This window comes from Mesoplodon densirostris, chromosome 5 (assembly GCF_025265405.1).
Source record: "Mesoplodon densirostris isolate mMesDen1 chromosome 5, mMesDen1 primary haplotype, whole genome shotgun sequence".
Classification (NCBI taxonomy): Eukaryota; Metazoa; Chordata; class Mammalia; order Artiodactyla; family Ziphiidae; genus Mesoplodon; species Mesoplodon densirostris.
In genome coordinates, this window is record NC_082665.1 from 11,400,154 (window position 1) to 11,418,364 (window position 18,211).

General features: G+C 43.7%; 1 protein-coding gene across 1 annotated transcript; it reads left to right on the forward strand.

Moving 5' to 3' along the window:
- The first annotated feature begins 2,762 nt into the window (after window positions 1-2,762).
- On the forward strand, window positions 2,763-12,122 carry ATP5PO (ATP synthase peripheral stalk subunit OSCP). Its single transcript, XM_060099743.1, has 7 exons — window positions 2,763-2,869; window positions 4,070-4,120; window positions 5,319-5,429; window positions 7,757-7,886; window positions 8,608-8,720; window positions 11,219-11,305; window positions 11,941-12,122. The coding sequence occupies exons 1-7, from the start codon at window positions 2,834-2,836 to the stop codon at window positions 12,052-12,054; spliced, it is 642 nt and encodes a 213-aa protein (XP_059955726.1). The 5' UTR covers window positions 2,763-2,833; the 3' UTR covers window positions 12,055-12,122.
- The last annotated feature ends 6,089 nt before the right edge of the window (window positions 12,123-18,211 follow it).

Genomic DNA, 18,211 nt, shown 5'->3' on the forward strand with positions numbered 1-18,211 from the left:
TTCATCCAGATTTCTGAGTTTTAGAAGGTTCTTTCTGGGTCAAGGGGAAAATCACTTCATTTTTTAAAACATGTGCAATTGAGGGTCTCATGACACCACGCTGCTGGTTTTCATGACAGCATATGGTGCCTTTACAGAGAAAATAAAATGGTGAGAAATATATTTGTTTTGAATTGAAAATCAGCTTAAAACAAAAAAGCTGAGATTTAATGTCTGGGTTTCACTACCACTGTAGCCCTGGACTGTGGCCTTGGTCAAGTCCCTTTGACTTTGTCAGCCTCAGCTGTTCAAATAACTATTTTTTAAACAATTTAAGTTTGTACAGGAGGAAAGCACTATAAAAGTAAAGTGCTTAGTCTTTTCCCTTCTTCTGTGGGACAAAATTCTTTTTTTCTTTCAAATTATCTATTCTTGCATATAAGAAATTTTGATAGTCCCCCATCTGGGAAACTGCTGCCAGCTGGTCCCCCGTGAAAGTTTGTCTCTGAGGCCCTGGCTGGTCATTGCTGGGCTTTGCTTGCTGTGAGATTTCAGCAGACACCCAGGAATCCATGAGCAGGTGGAGGGAGGCTTGACTGTGGAGGCGTCAGGCATCAGGGCTGCTTCTGTGTTTCTCCAATTGTCCAGATCACCAAGATGTAAGCAGCGTACACTGGCATCAAAATCTGACGCCTAGAAATGCATCCTGAGACCCAGAACTGCCATTTCCTAGATGAGCTGCCCAAACAGGATCCAAGAAGTTTCAGCACCTATAAAGTAAGAGAGTACCAGACTACTTACATCTTAGAGTTATCCTGAGACTCAAAATAAAAATGAAACCATACATGTGCAACCATTTGATAAACCCTAAAATTCAAACGACCACAAACTATTATTTTGGCAAAATGCAAAGGGCTGAAGTGAGATGGGGGTAAATACAAAGGAAATAGAGGGACTCTCCCTGTTGCTATGCAACCTTACAGCTTCCTTATAATTAATTATTAATGTGATAGTCTAGAGTTTTCCAAGTGTATTTGGCCCCAGAACTTTTGATTTGAATTACATTTAATAACACCCACACATTAGGAAACATGGGGTTTATGGTTTGGTTCCACATAGAATATAAGGTCTATGAAGGCAAGCACCTTGTCTTGTACCCTGCTGTACCTCCAGGGTATAGAAGAGCTGACTGCACATAATAGGTGCTCAATAAAATGTGTTGCATAATGCATATACTTCCCATTAGACATGTTTGAAGACAGCCTCCCAAAAGAGTTTGCAGAGAAAAGTAAAACAAGGGTTTTTATGCATGCTAGTGAAAGCATAAATTGGTTTAAAGTTTTGAAAAGAGCATGGCCTCATTCATCAAAGACTTTTAAAGTGCTCATACCCTCTCGCCAAGTTGTGCCAGCTCTGGAAATCTATTTGGAAGTTATCCTAAGGAAGAAGAAAAAAAAATTGTGTCTAAAGATGCTCAGGAGATGAAGTATTGTTTAAAATGGAGAAAAAGAAAAAGGCAACCGTCTGAATTATGTTCAAAATTATTGAATGATTAAGTTACAGAATATAAAAACAAAAACAAAATAGAGAACATTATTGAGTGCCAGTCTGTCAGACAATTGTTCTAAATCTATAGATAGATAGATAGATAGATAGATAGATAGATATACAACTTGTTCATTTTTCCTAACAGCCCTAAGGTAGGTGCTATTCTAATACTCATAGATTAGAACACTGAAGCACAGAGAAGTTATATAATTGGGCCAAGGTCAATGAAAGGACTGGGATTCAAGCCTGGGCAGTCCAGGCTACTATCTGAAAAAATAATGAGAGACAACACACTAAAGTATTGACAACAGCTGCCTCTGAGTGTTCGAAAAGAGGGCAATTACATCCCTTCTACTTTTCTGCATTTTAACAAGTTTTTGTAATGATGAGAAACCTGCCTCGAAAAGGGTAAATTAAGGACTTAATCTGTGTTCCTATAATAGATCTGAGCAGAAAGACATCTTAATTGACCATAGGACCCCATTACTGCAACCAGGAAACTCCAACCAAGCTCCGACAGCCAACTCTCTTCTGTACACAAGAGAAAATTAGAGTAAATTCCATTTAGGGGGAAGTGGGTTGAAAATAGGTTGTTTTTATGAATGCAGAGAAACTAGCCAAAGCTAGTATTGGGTTCTCACTTTCAATGTCACACTTGCTCAAACACCAGTTCTATTTTTAGGTATGGTTCTCAGATAATCACTCTGCCTTACCCAGAAGGAAGTGTTTAAACACCAGAACCTCACGCGTCCGCACAAACCAAGAGGTCAGTGCTGTACTCAGGTGAGATGGGGCGGAGGTGGGATAGAGGTATGCAGGAGCAGTCACAGCCCAGGTACTGGGCACGTAGTGTCCGCTGCTGGAGCTGTAAGGCTCGGGGTTTATATATACATACAGCGCGAGGAACTGCGCTTGATCACCTTTTAGCGTGGTAGGAAGAAAGGGTAAACGCGCTAATGATGCTAGTGATGAATGTGAAATGGAACAAATGCCACCGTACTTATCTAAATGGAAATTTTAAGCTAGGGGCACTATATCTATTCTACAATAAGGGTCACTTAGTAACTCTAGAATTTCATTTCCAGGTGCTGTCCGAGCCCACTAGTCCCACCCCCCAGCCCTGTGGGTCCAGCCCTGACCACTCGCTTCGAAGGACTACAACTCCCAGCCTGAGGGAGATCCCTACGCATGCGGCCTGACGACCTACGCCTACATTTCCCAGCAGGCCGAGCGGCTACGCTGACGCACGCGTGCGCTCTTGGTCGCTTTTGCCCACTCTGGTTTGACCTACAGCCGCCAGGAGAAGATGGCCGCGCCCGCAGTGTCCCGGCTCTCCCTGCAGGTGAGAGAACGGAGGTCCTAAAAGCCAGCGAGAGAAGCCCTCCTGGGGTGACTCGTACCAGACCCCTAAGTTCCACGGTTCCAGGCCACAGCGGGGGAGCGTGGCCGCCGTTCAAGATCGCGGGGCCAGGCGAGTGGGGGGCGACGCCAGGCGGCCTGGGCAGCCCCGCTTTCCCCCCGGGATGCGCGCGGGCCGGTGGGCTTGGGGCTGCGCGTGTCCTGCCTTGGCGTCCTCTGAGCACAGCCGCGAGAAGCAGCTGGTTTGAAGGGCACAGGTGAAGGGGGATCTCTGTTTGTTGTGGTGGTCACACCTGGCCGGGGTCACCAGTAATGCTAAGGAATATTTGTAAAAGCACATTTCACGTTTTAATAAAAAAGTGAGACCGAAAAGTTAAAATGACTCGTCCTTGGCTGATTAGCCAATAAGGGATAGAGCTGAGATTCGAATCCACAGAGTTGGAAAGAAAATTCGTGCTCGTTATATTAACATGATGCTTTACATATGACAGCGTACAGCTTCCGTAAGTTTTCCATTAAGTGTTTGTTATAAAGTCTTTTAACCCTCACAACCGGTATAGTACACTTAGAGCTGGAATTGTCTGAAGGTGACCTGTGCCTTTGCAGGTGCCTTTTAAACTCTGGATTCCAACTCTTGATAGACAAGATACCATCTCAACAATATCAAGATAGTATTTTGATAGACAAGGTACTAGGGCCTGTTCTCACATCAGACGGCTGGAGTACCCAAAGAATTCGTCTGTATTTTCAGATAGCATTTGGATTCTAAGAAGGTCCATCTCTTGCAGATCATGCCTGGAATCCTCCCACTTTTTATTAAAATCATGCTCGAGGGTGGTAATATAAATGCCGAAAATCTTGTTAAATGTTTTTGGAAGACATTTTTCACCAAACTTAGTGTTTTCTCTCTCATAGTGGTGTGCTTGCCCCAGCCTATTCCTAGTAAACTAGGAAGTTAGAAGTAGAAAAGCAATTTCCCAAGCAACCTGGAATGATTCTCAGTGGGGAAATTTACTCCTAGGTAATAAAGAGCAGCTCACCCTCATGTAATCTGTGTGATGATACAAAGAAACATGAGAAGCGAATCATCTAGAAGTCATGTTTACTGTTTATTATTGCAGGTTTAAATGCAGAAGTCCTTTAAGTAGTCTCATTTGATCTACTTTGTCTTTTTGTTTTAAAGGTGCGATGCTTCAGTACATCTGTGGTCAGGCCGTTTGCCAAGCTTGTGAGGGTATGTCTTTTGTAATTGTAAAGCAGATGAATGTGTGTGAATGAAACAGCAGTGCACCTAGGGCATGGATTTTGTATAGTTACCCCTAAACCTCTCTGCATGATTTGTGGTTCCCCAGATATGGTGGGGGTGGAGGGTTTAGGGGACGGAATAATGTTGAATGCCTGCCGTGGGACAGGCCCACGCAGAACCTTTAAGTAGGAGAATTTCTTAAAACCCGATAACAGTGATGGGAGGTAGCTGGTCTTCCCATTTTACAAAAAAGGAAACAGGCTTTGGGAAAACTTGCTCAAGGTTATTCAGCTTAGTCTTAAAGCTGGACTGGAACGAAATCTTGCTCATCCAAAGCCTAAGCTTTTCCACTACCATCACACAGTACCACTAAGCATATGTAGTCATACATTGATGGTAGTGTGGTTTTAAAAGCCAGTGGTTCAGGCTTCCCTGGTGGCGCAGTGGTTGAGGGTCCGCCTGCCGATGCAGGGGACACAGGTTCGTGTCCCGGTTCGGGAGGATCCCTCGTGCCGCGGAGCCTGCGTGTCCGGAGCCTGTGCTCCGCAACAGGAGAGGCCACGGCAGCGAGAGGCCCGCATACCGCCAAAAAAAAAAAGAAAAAAAAAAAAAAAGCCAGTGGTTCATTGTAAAAAATAATTCAAGCCTCAGGCACTTTGTAAATTGCTAAAGGGCTCCATTAAACTGAACATTTATGGAGCTCTGTAAGGGATATCTGCAGTATTACTCTGAAATGTATAAAAGTATGCTTGTGTATGTTTCATAAACACCTGTTTTCCTGGTTCTGACATGTTCAAAACTGCCTTCTATCAGTGTCTAAAACCTCCCAAACTTGGAACTAAGTAGTTATTGAATTCAAAGGAATCCTAAGCTCATCTCATAATTAACATAGTTGAATTGTAGATAGTTAGAGCGGAAGGGGACTTCAGACACCATGTTTCCTAAACCCCTCGTTTTAAGATGAGACATTGGAAGCTCACAGATGGAGTGACCTGGCCAAGGAAACGTCCCTCATTTTGAAAATTGTCATTCAGGACAGCTCTTTGATGACATGTTTAAACTGTTTTGTGCTATAAAAGATGTGTTTTTTTAATTACAAATATTTCTTTCTGCTATTGACACCGTAGTATTGTCTTAACTGATTTTCCTTTGCTCTTCCTCCCCTCCTCCACCCTTTTGTTTAAAGCCACCTGTTCAGGTGTACGGTATCGAAGGCCGCTACGCCACTGCTCTTTATTCTGCTGCATCGAAACAGAATAAACTGGAACAAGTAGAAAAGGAATTGTTGAGAGTAGCAGTAAGTAGCCTTTCCTGTTCATTACTTATTAAGTTCTCATTGTGTATATTTTGCTTAGATACTTGACTCTGCATCCCTAACGAGGTATAGCCTAAGAGAAAGAGTTGCAAGAAAAAGGAAAAACATATTTTCTCTAATGATGTTGATAGTAATAATACCGGGTATTATCGTTCTGAACCTATCGTATAACAGGTACCAACTGATGCAGGGAAGGATATTAATATCAGGAACCAAGATTTGGGGCTCAGAGAAGAACTAGAAAATCTAAATTTAAGATGGTAATTTAAGAAACATTGTCATTTCAAAAGAGAATTAAAAAGTCACCTTGAGAATCTTGGCTTGTGTTTCCAGGTATTTCCAAAACAGTCTTTAGAATATATTATGATTTTGTCTAACTGGGAATTTATTTTCCTTATGAAGCCTTTTGTGAGGAGAAAATGAGCAGAGCATGCTGGGCAGGAAAATTAGTGACGGTGCAAGAGTTTCATGACGATAATAGAGAACTGGCAAAGACCACAGGCTACAGGGGAAAGTTTATTTTTATGTGCTTTTTAAACGTGAAAAGAAGAGTAGATGAACTGAATTAACAAAAGCCTACAGTGTAACTTAAATAGAAGAATCCCCACTGCACTTTCCCCTGAGTTTTCTAGTTAACAGGTTACTACACATTTTGTTTCTTCCCCTGCTCCTTTTACAGTAAGTCCCCTACATACGAACGAGTTCCGTTCCAAGAGCGCATTCGTAGGTCCAACAAAGTTAGCCTAGGTCCCCAACTAACACAATCGGCTCTATAGTACTGTACTGTAATAGGTTTATAATACTTTTCACACAAATAATACATAAAAAAACATTAGAAAAAATAAAGAAAACATTTTTAATCTTACAGTACAGTACCTTGAAAAGTACAGCAGTACAGTACAACAGCTGGCATCCAGGGGCTGGCATCGAGTGCACAGGCAAGAAGACTTACTGACTGGAGGAGGGAGAGGAGGTGGGAGATGGTGGAGCTGAAGGGTCGTCAGCAACAGGAGACGGAGGGCTGCAATTTCACTCACATCCCGGGCTTGAAATAAAGATCCTGTACTACTGTACTCTATACAGTACAGTACTTTCTAGTTCCCACCTCTGGCAGTAAGTTCTGCATTAAAGGAGGGGAATATACAGCTAGTATATAATCTCTCCAGAGAAAGTTGTGCTCTTTGTTTTGATTTTATGTTTTAAGAATTTCTTGTAATTTTTAATCAACTTCTAAAGATTTTTTTTTTTAATCTTACTGTTTGTTAGAGGGGATAAAAACCTTCACAGACTAGTTGTATGGAACAATAAGTTTTGTTCATTTTGAGCTTTTATGGGAACTTTCGTCCTAACAGACAATAATTTTATAAGAAACATGAAAAACTGTATGGTTCCAACTCCGGAATGCTTGTAGTTTGTATAAACTAGCAGTTTTTATGGAAAAATACTGTTTCTTTGGGGTCGCTCAAGTTGAAGTTTTAGCATTAGATGGCAGTGTAAGCAGGTAGCTAGGATCAGAGACGGTAATTGTCCAGGAGCCCGGGAGAGGGTGCTGACAGAGGGCTTGAGGGGCTAATAGAGGTGCAGGACTGAAAGATGCCCTAATGGAAACAGCTGGTGGCTTGCTGTAGCTCTGGCCTGACACTCAGGGGAGCGGAGTGCTGGAAGCTGCACGTGATCACTGACCAGACATTGGTGAGGGAACACAACGGAGACAAAGTGGTTTCTCTCATGGTAGTTGCACTCCCGTTTTTTGGCCGTTTTTCCTCCCAGACTGACTGAGGCTGCTCTGGAAGCCCCAGAGCTCCCGCACGGCGCTGGGTTGGTTCTCCTGAGCTCTCTGAGGGGCAGGACAGAATCCAGGTCAGCCTGAGAGGGAGAGCCCCCTCCGAGGGAAAGGCCAGGAGGCCGCCTGCAGTCAGCACGTCTTGTTAGGTCTACACTTGAGTGTGGGCATCACTAGCATCCTCTTAGCATGGGAAAAGCTAGAGTATTACCCATAGTAGATACATTAAAATACGTGGTGAATTGAATCTTTTGGCTGCTTAGTTTTTCTATAATCTCTCTTGAAAGGCAAAAGTAAATTTAAGAAACTTCATGAAAGTGGCTTTAAGTATTTTCACGAAATACTGTATCCTGTGTAAAATCATCTTAAAAGCAAAGAAAATTTTGTGATTGTAAACTTCTCTTCATGTGCTTTGAGAGTGCTAATTTTACTCATGAAATATATGATTCATCAGAACGTATGTGTATGGCAGCTAGGATCATTTATGCTCTAAAGAGTTTAAGAAATTATTTTTTGGTACTTTTAGCAAATCTTGAAGGAACCCAAAATGGCTGCTTCTGTTATGAATCCCTATATAAAGCGTTCCATTAAAATGAAAAGCCTGAATGACATGACAGCAAAAGAGAAGTTTTCTCCCCTCACGTCCAACCTGATCAGTAAGTATTAGATCTTTTTTATTGAAGTCTCTGAAAATTCTGCTACTGAAACTGTCATCCATGGACCAGGAACACCAGCATCACCTGCCTTTTGGCAGTGAAGAATCTTGGTCTTACCCCAACCTGCTAAATCAGAATCTACATCTTAATTGGCTCCGCAAGTGAATTGTTTGGGCATTAAAGTTTGGGGAGCACTGTCTAAAGGATGTTAAGATGCAAGAATGTCTGATTGCATAGTTTCAACCCATGGACGAGACCAGTGGGACTCATACCAAGAAAATGGTTTGTAACCAGTGGCTGTGCCCCTGTCCTTGAAGACATTTGCATTCTTTGGTACATTTGAGTTGCTTTTCAAATCCCGTGATCACTCAGAATTCAAGGAAAGTGTGTAATGAATACAGACAGTGTGTGAGTTTCGGGATTTGTGGCCAACACTGCTATCTGTGGCATAAACCTGAAAATCAGATTGAAAGCCGTATCAAGAAATCTATTGCAAATCCATGTAAGACACACACCCCCTTACAAATTTAAATCCTTGTTTGTTCAGTCTTTTTTTTTTTTTTGAACATCGAATATTCTTTTTAAATAACAAGTTGCATCTTCTCCATTCACATTCTTAAATGACATTGAATTTTAAGGCCACAAATCTAAGTTTGCGTTCGAGGTGAATATAATGCTTCGTGAATGACCTGATTTAAGTGAAATACCTTTACTTTCCCAGATTTGCTTGCTGAAAATGGTCGCTTGAACAATACCGCTGGGGTCATTTCTGCCTTTTCCACCATGATGAGTGTCCACCGGGGAGAAGTGCCTTGCACAGTTGCCACCGCATCTGTAGGTGACGGGCTGTTGCTGCTGCATTTGCCTTGACATCCCCTGTGTCACATTTTGCAGAACAAAAAGAAAAAGGCCAAAATCAAGAAATCGGGACAGGCGACTTGGCACTTGGGCGGTTTGCTTCATTTATACCATCTTCTGTGAACCTCTACTTTGCAAGGGCCAGCGTGTCTTCTTGGTGCTTCCCTAACCATTGATTATTCATAAAGAGTGTAGATTGGGTTAAAAATGTGTCGGGGAATACTGGTTTATGTTCCATTACAGGTTTAAGTTATTTTGTAAATATCACACTAAGTAGTTTACTGAAATGAGTGTCTAATCTTTTGCGGTGGTGAGTGGGAAGGGGTAAGGCGGAAGGGCCCTTTGGTCTTACTGACTCGCTGAAGTGGACTGAATTTTGAAACCTACACTATTCTGGGCGCTTTGTTTTAATATCAAAGGTCTGTGTGAAGCAGAAGTGTTATTATCTTTATTTTACCGATGAGGAAACTGAAGCCCAGGGGAATAAGTTGCTTGCTCGAGGTCACAGAGTGTGGAATTAGGATTTGAACACAGACCTCTCTCTCAGAAGTCAGAGGTAATCTGCACTGCCTCCCCAGAATTGCTTTTGTTGTTGTCTTAAGTATGTATTCTCTTCCCACTGTAGTTCAGTCAAGGGAGGGAAACAGTCTGTGGGGCTTAATTATCAATAGAGCATGTAGATTTCCTTGGAGTACGCAGCACCTGACCTCACCTAGATTAATATTTCTAGTGTTGAAAAGATATTCTAACTCTCCAAAAGAGCATAATATCAAGGAGACATTGTAGCACATGGTACCTATTCGTACATTTGTAGTTCAGGAGTTGGTGTCCCCAAAGCACATTCCTGGCTGAGAATCGACACAGCTCAAATGTTCTCCATAGCCACCGCGACTGCACTGGTTCTCCTGGACCATAGAGCTCAGACCAGGCTTCCCTGGCCAGATGGTCACGCCATCCCCATGGCCAAGCACTGGTGCAGGTCATTCTTCAGTGATTACAAGGACATGATTCTGTAAGTTTCTTAGAACCAACTGATGCTGATGTTTTTGACGTTGAGTCTCCCGGGTAAATAATTTCCACCCTTAAAATTATATATATACACCTTGATTAATGACTAGGGGCACAGACTTTAGAAATAGACTGATTTCAAATATTGGCTCTAGTCCTCACTTGCTGGTGGGAACTTAGGTGAGTTCTTTCTTTTTTTTAATTAATTTTTATTGGAGTATAGTTGATTTACAATGTTGTGTTAGTTTCAGGTATACAGCAAAGTGAATCGGTTATACATATATCCACTCTTTTAGATTCTGTTCCCATATAGGGCATGACAGAGTATTGAGTAGAGTTCCCTGTGCCGTACACTAGTTTCTTATTAGTTATCTATTTTTTATACGTATATATATATATATATATATATATATATATATATGTGTGTGTGTGTGTGTGTATGTTTATCCCGGCCTCCCAATTTATCCCTCCTGCCCAGGTGAGTTCTTCTTAACCACTGTGGGCCTCAGTTCTCCCACACGTAAAATGGGAACAGTAACTCCTGACCTCCCGGAGTTGTCCAGATTAAAGGAGGAGGTGGTATAAAATGCCTGGCACACACGGGTGCTTAGCACGCAGCATGTGTCTGAATGGAAGGTGGGCGTATACTTCTGAGTTCTCTAACCTCAGAGCCTCAGCGAATGACTGATGGACCACTGATAGACTTCCCCACCACCACCACCCCCCACCCCGAAAGACACTGTTGGATCTTTGCAGAGCTTAAAGGCTTCTTTGCTAGCTTTTGGACTCTTGGGTGTGTGCGTTGGGAGGTAGGATTTGTGACAAGTGAAACGCCGCTCCTTCAGCAACATTTGCCGTTCTCACCCAATCGGGGGTAAAAGTTGGGGCAAAAAGGAGAGAACACTGTCTGGATGGTCAGGGCGCTTGCTCTGTAGGAACAAGATTACAGAGCTGAGCTGACTTCAGGAGCCAGCCGCCTGCCCGGGCTCTCTGTAAGCTGCAGAGAGTGGAGCGGCATGCCAGAGCTCCTGGGACCCACAGATCCCAGGTCAAACTGCAGCTTTTCATCCAAGGGAATAATAGACCCAGGTTGCACCCAGGGGAGCTGCATGGAGGAGAGGCCTGCATCCTCAGGCGTTATAAACTTCACGTTTTTCCCCTAATCGTTACTTCTAAGTTGTACTGCTAGTACCATGGAGCAGAGATGGGCAGTAAGTGAACCTAACCTCCCAGTGTGAGCTGCCCAGGTGTTGTTGTGAGGCAGGGCCTTTGCACACCCCGACACCAGCATTGATGAGTGACCATTGCTGCACAACTCCAGGATGGGTCCTCAAGTGTCTTAACAGGGATTCACAAGGCCTGTCTTGGTGATATGTTGCCAGAGGGATGTTTTTTCTCTCCTTCAACTATAGTAACTTGCTGTTTTGCTTTATCTAAATTTAAAGAATGGTTTTGTCCTTTTTTAGCCTTTAGATGAAGCCACTCTTACCGAATTAAAAACAGTCCTGAAGAGCTTCCTAAGTAAAGGCCAAATATTGAAATTGGAAGTTAAGGTAGGTTTTTAATTACGTACGGTACGTTTCCTCAGGTTGTTTGACACCTAAAATGGCTATAGAAAGTGGAAAATTAGATTTGATTATGTAAAAACTTGCCTATAGTAGAACCTTCGTATTTATATTCAATATAAACGATTATTGAGTCCATTCACAATTTGACTTCTGTCATTTTCTAGATACAATTGTTACCGCTTACAGTTATGTAGCACGTAGACTTTGCAGAGCACTTTTTTTTTTTTTTAAGAAGATGTTGGGGGTAGGAGTTTATTAATTTAATTTATTTATTTTTGCTGTGTTGCATCTTCGTTTCTGTGCGAGGGCTTTCTCTAGTTGTGGCAAGCGGGGGCCACTCTTCATCGTGGTGCGCAGGCGCCTCTCACTATGGCGGCCTCTTGTTGCAGAGCACAGGCTCCAGATGCGCAGGCTCAGTAGTTGTGGCTCACGGGCCTAGTTGCTCCGTGGCATGTGGGATCTTCCCATACCAAGGCTCGAACCCGTGTCCCCTGCATTAGCAGGCAGATTCTCAACCACTGCGCCACCAGGGAAGCCCCTGCAGAGCACTTTTTCACCTTTCTTTTTGATTAATGAAATGTCAATGTGTTTTCACATTTCCAACCTATTTTCTTTCCTAGATTGATCCATCAATCATGGGTGGAATGATTGTCCGTATTGGAGAGAAATATGTTGATATGTCTGCAAAAACCAAGATTCAGAAGCTGAGCAAAGCGATGCGGGAGATTTCCTAAAAGTGTTGATTTCCTAAAAGTGAAAGTTCTTAAACTTGGAGCAACAATAAAATGCTTCCTGAACAGAATATACTATGTTTACTGTCTTTTAAAGTGGAAATATAAGGAGCCTTATTTTTATGTCTTTCAGGATCCCCTTAGTTTAAAGGTTAAAAGGCCCCTTGGAATTTAGTTTGTGTCGATTATTCTTAGGAATTTATGGAAGCTTGTATCCCTCAGGAAAAAGTTAACCTTTATACCAGGGACTGTTAAGTACTTCATGTGTCTTACCTCATTTCCTTTGTCTCCAAGCCCCAAGCCTGCACCTGGAGTTAAGGTAAAGCAGACCGGTTGTCAGCTCCAAGTTTCAAGTGCTGGGGCCCATCTCTCGTCAGACACTGAAAGTGGTCCCTGAGCCCACGCTGGTCAGACACTGGCAGCTGCTCGTCCAATGCTGCTTCACGCTTGCTGCTTCTGCAGCACGTGGGCCAGCCCCTACTGCTGTGCCCCTGGGGTCCCACGTCAGCCAGGTGACTGGGCTGCACAGAGTCCTTCAAATAGGGCCAGCTTGTGCTCACCTGCTGAACTCTTAACAAGTACTTCCAGCGTGTGCATTCTGACTTGTTTGAGTCCAAAGTGATTTGTCCTACGGTCCCACCCTCCACATTATCCTACTTTTAAAGGCAGTAATGTTTTCTGTAAAAGCTTTCAGAGATTCTTTCCAAAAAGATACCTCTAGTCTAGAATCTAGAAAATCTAAAAGCAGTTACTCTGCTAATAAGCATTCATTCCCTCGGCCCCACTGAGCACAGAGGTCCCCATCAGAGCTGTGCACTTAGCAAGAGTAGGCAGCAGAATGGCAGCTTTCTCAGCCAGCTGGCTCTCACAGCCCCCGAGAATGTCCTCTGAACCAAGGAATGGCCAGGAGTGTCTGCACAGAACAGAATCACGGGATTTTCTCCCCTCTTGGGAGCAGGTATTCCAATGGAAGGTACACTGATTGTTAGAAGTCACTGCTCTTTGGGGCTTCCCTGGTGGCACAGTGGTTAAGGATCCACCTGCCAGTGCAGGGGACACGGGTTTGATCCCCGGTCCGGGAAGATCCCACGTGCCACAGAGCAACTAAGCCCGTGTGCCACAACTACTGAGACTGCATGGCACAACTACTGAAGCCCGTGCGCCCAGAGCCCGTGCTCCACAACAAGAGAAGCCACTGCTCACCACGACTAGAGAAAGCCCGCATGCAACAATGAAGACACAACGCAGCCCAAAATGTAAATAAATAAATAAATGCAAGTCCCTGCCGTGTAGCAGAACTTCTGCCCATTGGTCCTGCCAATTAAGGCCTTTCCAGCCAGGCTGAGGGAGCCAAACTCGAAATAAATCTTTTTGCTTCTCTGATAATTACAATTATCCTGAAACTGCCTGAAGAGATATCTCAAACACTTAACCTGGTGTGCATGCAGCCACCATACTTCAGGTCATAAAATACATCCTGACAGGACTAGAACATCTGCAGCCACAGTGAATGTGTTACTTCACTGGGGTAGTAACCCTTTCCCAGACTACAGAGTGACCTAGTCGGGAGTAATAACCACTCTACAAAACTCGTTCAACAGGAAGTTTCATAAGAGGGGATACGACATGCCGTCCGCGGTGAGTCCCGTGATGTTCACTGCTTTGCTCTCTGCAACAGTAGGCGAGGTGACTGAGAACGCATCTTGGAGCATTTGGGGGGTGTACGTGCAAGCCTCTGCTGATCCAACCCATGAAGCGTCCCACCTGCAAGGCTTGGTTTCCACCCCTATAAATGGAAGAAGCAGTAATGCCCACTCCCAGAGTAGCTGCGAGAGTGAAGCAAGATTATGATGAGCTTAGTACCAGGTCTCACAGATGTAAAGGTGTCAGCAAATGGTGCTAGTTACTTGTCCAAAGGCCTCTGACATCTCTGGGCCATCTGACCCCAGGCGTTAAACACTGCACCTGACAGGTAGTAGTCACTCAAGCAAGGTCATCTGGCAAGTCATTCTGCCTGCCAGAATCTCCCGTCTTCAAGAGTCATTCAGAACTCCTGGTTCCTACTAGATCATTAGGATGACTCGCTCCATCAGTCCTCCAGGGAAGTCTCCTCCCAGTAAAATGCCCTTAATCCTGACATAACACCCCTAATTGAAGGATGCTCTGCAGTTTTCAAGGCCATTTCATGTATATCTTATTAAGCTTTGTAACAGCCTTGTGGGCCAGGTGGGACAGACATCACCCCACTCTACAAATGAGGAAAGAGATGGAGGGGCCTTAGAGATTTGCTCAGGACCACGGGCTTGGAGGGCTAGTGGGACAGGTCCCAGAGCCCAGGTCCTACACTACTCCTGCCCCCACCTCTGCCCCATTTTGTGCTTGTTCCAGCTTGTCACTGGCCACACCCTGGCACATGGTCCCTCATCACTGAAGCCAACAAGCCAAGCTAACCTTAGGTGAGTCCCTGTGTCCCATCCCACTTTATCCCTAATATGCTCCCGATTCACCCCTTAGCCCAGGTCAGCTCTCCCCTACACTTTCCCTCCTGTGGGCCTTGTTAGAGAAGATAGAGTGGTCCAGACAACAGCCATCGCAGGCGCCCATTCCTTGGTCACCCTCCAAGTGTCTGGACAGCAAACTGATTCCCTTCCCAGAACTACCCCTGGGTGGGCAGGGGCGGGACGACGGCAGCTAGGAAGTCCTCAGGGCAATGAGGGATCCAGGGCCACATCCTAGGGCTCAGATCAATGTGCCCTCCATCTGCCATGACGTTTCCCTCCTGGCTGTCACGTTGCTGAAAATCTGGCCTCCTCCTGGCAAACCAGCTCCACAATCACCTAACACGTCAACTGACAGAGACACCACTTTGGGTCTGGCGGTTCTTTCCCAGGAGCCGGGAGTACTCAGACTGGAGTGTGGCCCCAGTATCCAGTCACCTAACTTTCAGCTGGACATCTGGCCACCCAGCCGGTGGCTACATTTACCAGCCTCCCTTGAGGTACGTGACCATGGAGCTAAGTTCCAGCAGATGAGAGGAGAGGAAATGCTGTGTGTGGCTTCCCGACTGGCCTCACGAGAACCAGGCACACAATTCCCTTTCCCTCTGGCTAGATGAAGACGAGACAGGGGGAGCTGGAGCAGCTGCACTTCAAGGTAAAAGCTAAGTGATTTCAAGGCCCTGCCAGGCCTGACCTCGGACCTCTGGGCTGTTAACATGAGGGAGAATAAACCTGTCATTGAAGCCACGGGATGATGGGTCTCTAAGTCTCAGTAGCTGCGTCTGTAACCCAGCCAACACTCCGGTTCGCCAAGACTCACCTGCCTTCCTCCTGGCTTGCTTCCTGATGGCAGCGGGGCTCACACTGCACCAGACAGGGCATCACACACTGCATACCCCTGTCAAACCACAAGTTTCCAAGATACGTGACGGCTGAAAGACAAAATATCTTTGGGGGTTACACTGCCCATATCCTTTAGAATCAAACTCAACAACCTCCCTGTAAATTAAGCACATAGAAATGGGAGGAAATGGTGAAATGATTCAAACACTGCCTTACGTGGTCATCAGAGATTAACCCAGCAATCTGTGGACAATGATATTCTTCACGGCACTTTTTTACCACGGTGAAAATTTTAAAGCAGCCTCAACATGTAACCATTCAGGATTCTTTTTAAAAATTAGGCTAAACTGGAATACATTCAGGCAATGGGATACTATGAAGTTCTTAAAAATCAAGTTGTTGAAGAATGGAGATAGATGATAGATAGATAGAAAGATGATAGATATAGATAGGTAGATAGATGATATAGCTATATAGATATAGATCTGATTGAAAAGAAAGTAGTCAAAATATGTGAGATGATTTATGTAAATTGTGTAATTGAACAGGGCCTTGCATAAGGGAAGTGTTCAAGTTTATTAGTTATAAATAGTACAAGAGCATCTAAAATGCATATGCAGTGCACACACACACACACACACATGCACAGAAAAATAACAGGAATAATGTGCATCAAAATGCTAACATTTATTTTTGTGTGGAAGAATACCCCATTAAGTGATTTTATTTCCTTTGCATTTTTCTGTGTTTGCTGAATTATCTGCATTAACAAATATTACTTCTGTAATTAGAAGGAAAGCAATAGATATTCTAGAACAAAATATTGCCTTGATTATGCTGGCTACTAAATGTAGTGAAATAGGCATTATTCAACATGTTTTATACCAGTGATTCCCTCCACCCACCAAGGGGGACCTTGTCAATCTCGCAGAAAACTAGGTGTAGTTTGGAAAAAGTACTTTATTTTCTTTGTTTTTCAATGACGTTTAATTTATTTTTAGAACTTCAAATAACAACCAAGGAAAAGGCCTAAGATTTTTTATGTTTATCAAAAATGGGGCCTACTGGTTTAAAAAAGGCAAAGATTTGTTGCTTCAGGATCAGTCTTTTTAACATGCTATAATAATTCAACTAGTGTCCAAGCCAACCAGCGAATTTAAGGGATTTGATCATATTTAGATAAATCAGTGATGAAATAGGAGGAATTACCTTAAAACCAGAACTGAAGAAAATGCTAGAGCTTTCCCATGGAAATTTTGGTTACAATAAAATTCTGTGTTGCTTTGCTAATTCGACCCAGAGTTAAGTCAAAGTTCTGAACATGTGGAGTTTTCTGTGTTGGAAACTTCTTTGGGGAAAGCCCGAGGAATCCCTTTGAATGTCTCTGTAAGACAATATCCACTTTTGCTTTCCCCTTAAACCCCCTGGCATGTCTCATGATACACAACATAGAACTTCTGAAATTCTCAGAAGTACTTGGTACAGGAAATCCATTTCTACTTTGTGCTAACATTTGTCTGAAGAAGACGTGGGGGAGTTGAAAGGGTGGTTAGTTTGGTTTGGTTTTTTATGTTTATGTTTGCATAAATTTCCTTCCACAACTATAGCCTTGTCTGTGGGAAAAGGAAACACACAGGAAGAGATGCCATTTGCACAGCTGTCAGTCTGCTCAGAAAGGAGGTGGGGCAGAAAGAACCCAAAACAATCCACCGTAACAGGGTTGGTTTTTCTCCTTTTATTCATGAACTATGTGAATTTCAACCATACAGGTCAAAATGACCAAAGAGTTTTTTGGAAGAGATTCTTCTTTTTAGATTCAAGATACACAGGAATAGCCATCTGTATTGATGGTGCTACTGGTTTAAAGAAGGAAAAAAAAAAACTCAGTTATCATAATCTTGATCAGTAAAATTTAACATTTCTTACATAATGAGGTGCCAAAGGAATGCTCAGACAGCAAAACTAACCTCAGCTTCTTTCAAACAAAAAATAAACCTAATGTTTTGGCCCTGCTTCATCAAACCTTAGACAAATACATAATTCTACAATTTATCATAGTGTCTAGTAATTTTTGGAACTCCAATGACATTACACATCAAACAATATAGTCTCCCTTTGATGGGAAATTAAACAGTACCATTACTTGGCAACAGAAGTATATTACAGTCAACAGGACGTCCATCAGGGGTGGCTTAGTCCCACCCCTGGGCAGGGCTGTAAGGGGAGCAATATGCCACCAGCACTGTGACCCATTTGTCACTGGAAACACAAAGGACTCATGTCAGGATTGATACATTCTTTTCTAAACAGATGAAGGCTAAGTGGAATGGCTTGAAGCAGTCACTACTGGGCAGGACCCCACATTCTCTGGCTTTTCTTGACCCCAGACTTTTGGAACAACCAGGGCCCAAAGGGCGGTTGACTGGCTGACTCATTCCCACTCACAGCCCTCTTGCCACACCAGCCACGAAGGCTTGGTGCCCAGGAAGAAGGTTGGGACTTATTCTGGGTGAGTGGACCGGAGCTTGTCCACTTCTGCTGGCTGGCTTTAGATGGCCTTCCCTGGCCACCTTGAACAAAGAGATCTCTAAACAGCTCCATGTTTGGAAATAAAGTCAGTTACATCTACATGGACAGTTCCTCAAGGTGATTTGCAGATTACTCATATGACAAGAGATTCCAGGAAGCTTCCAGAAATCACAGCTCCCCACACCCCTGAAGTCCAGGAGGTCACTTGGACTCCAGCATTTGCCAATTTCAGGCATGTCGAAAAAGGGCTTTGACTATTGGTTGACAGCATTAGGAAACACACAGCTTGT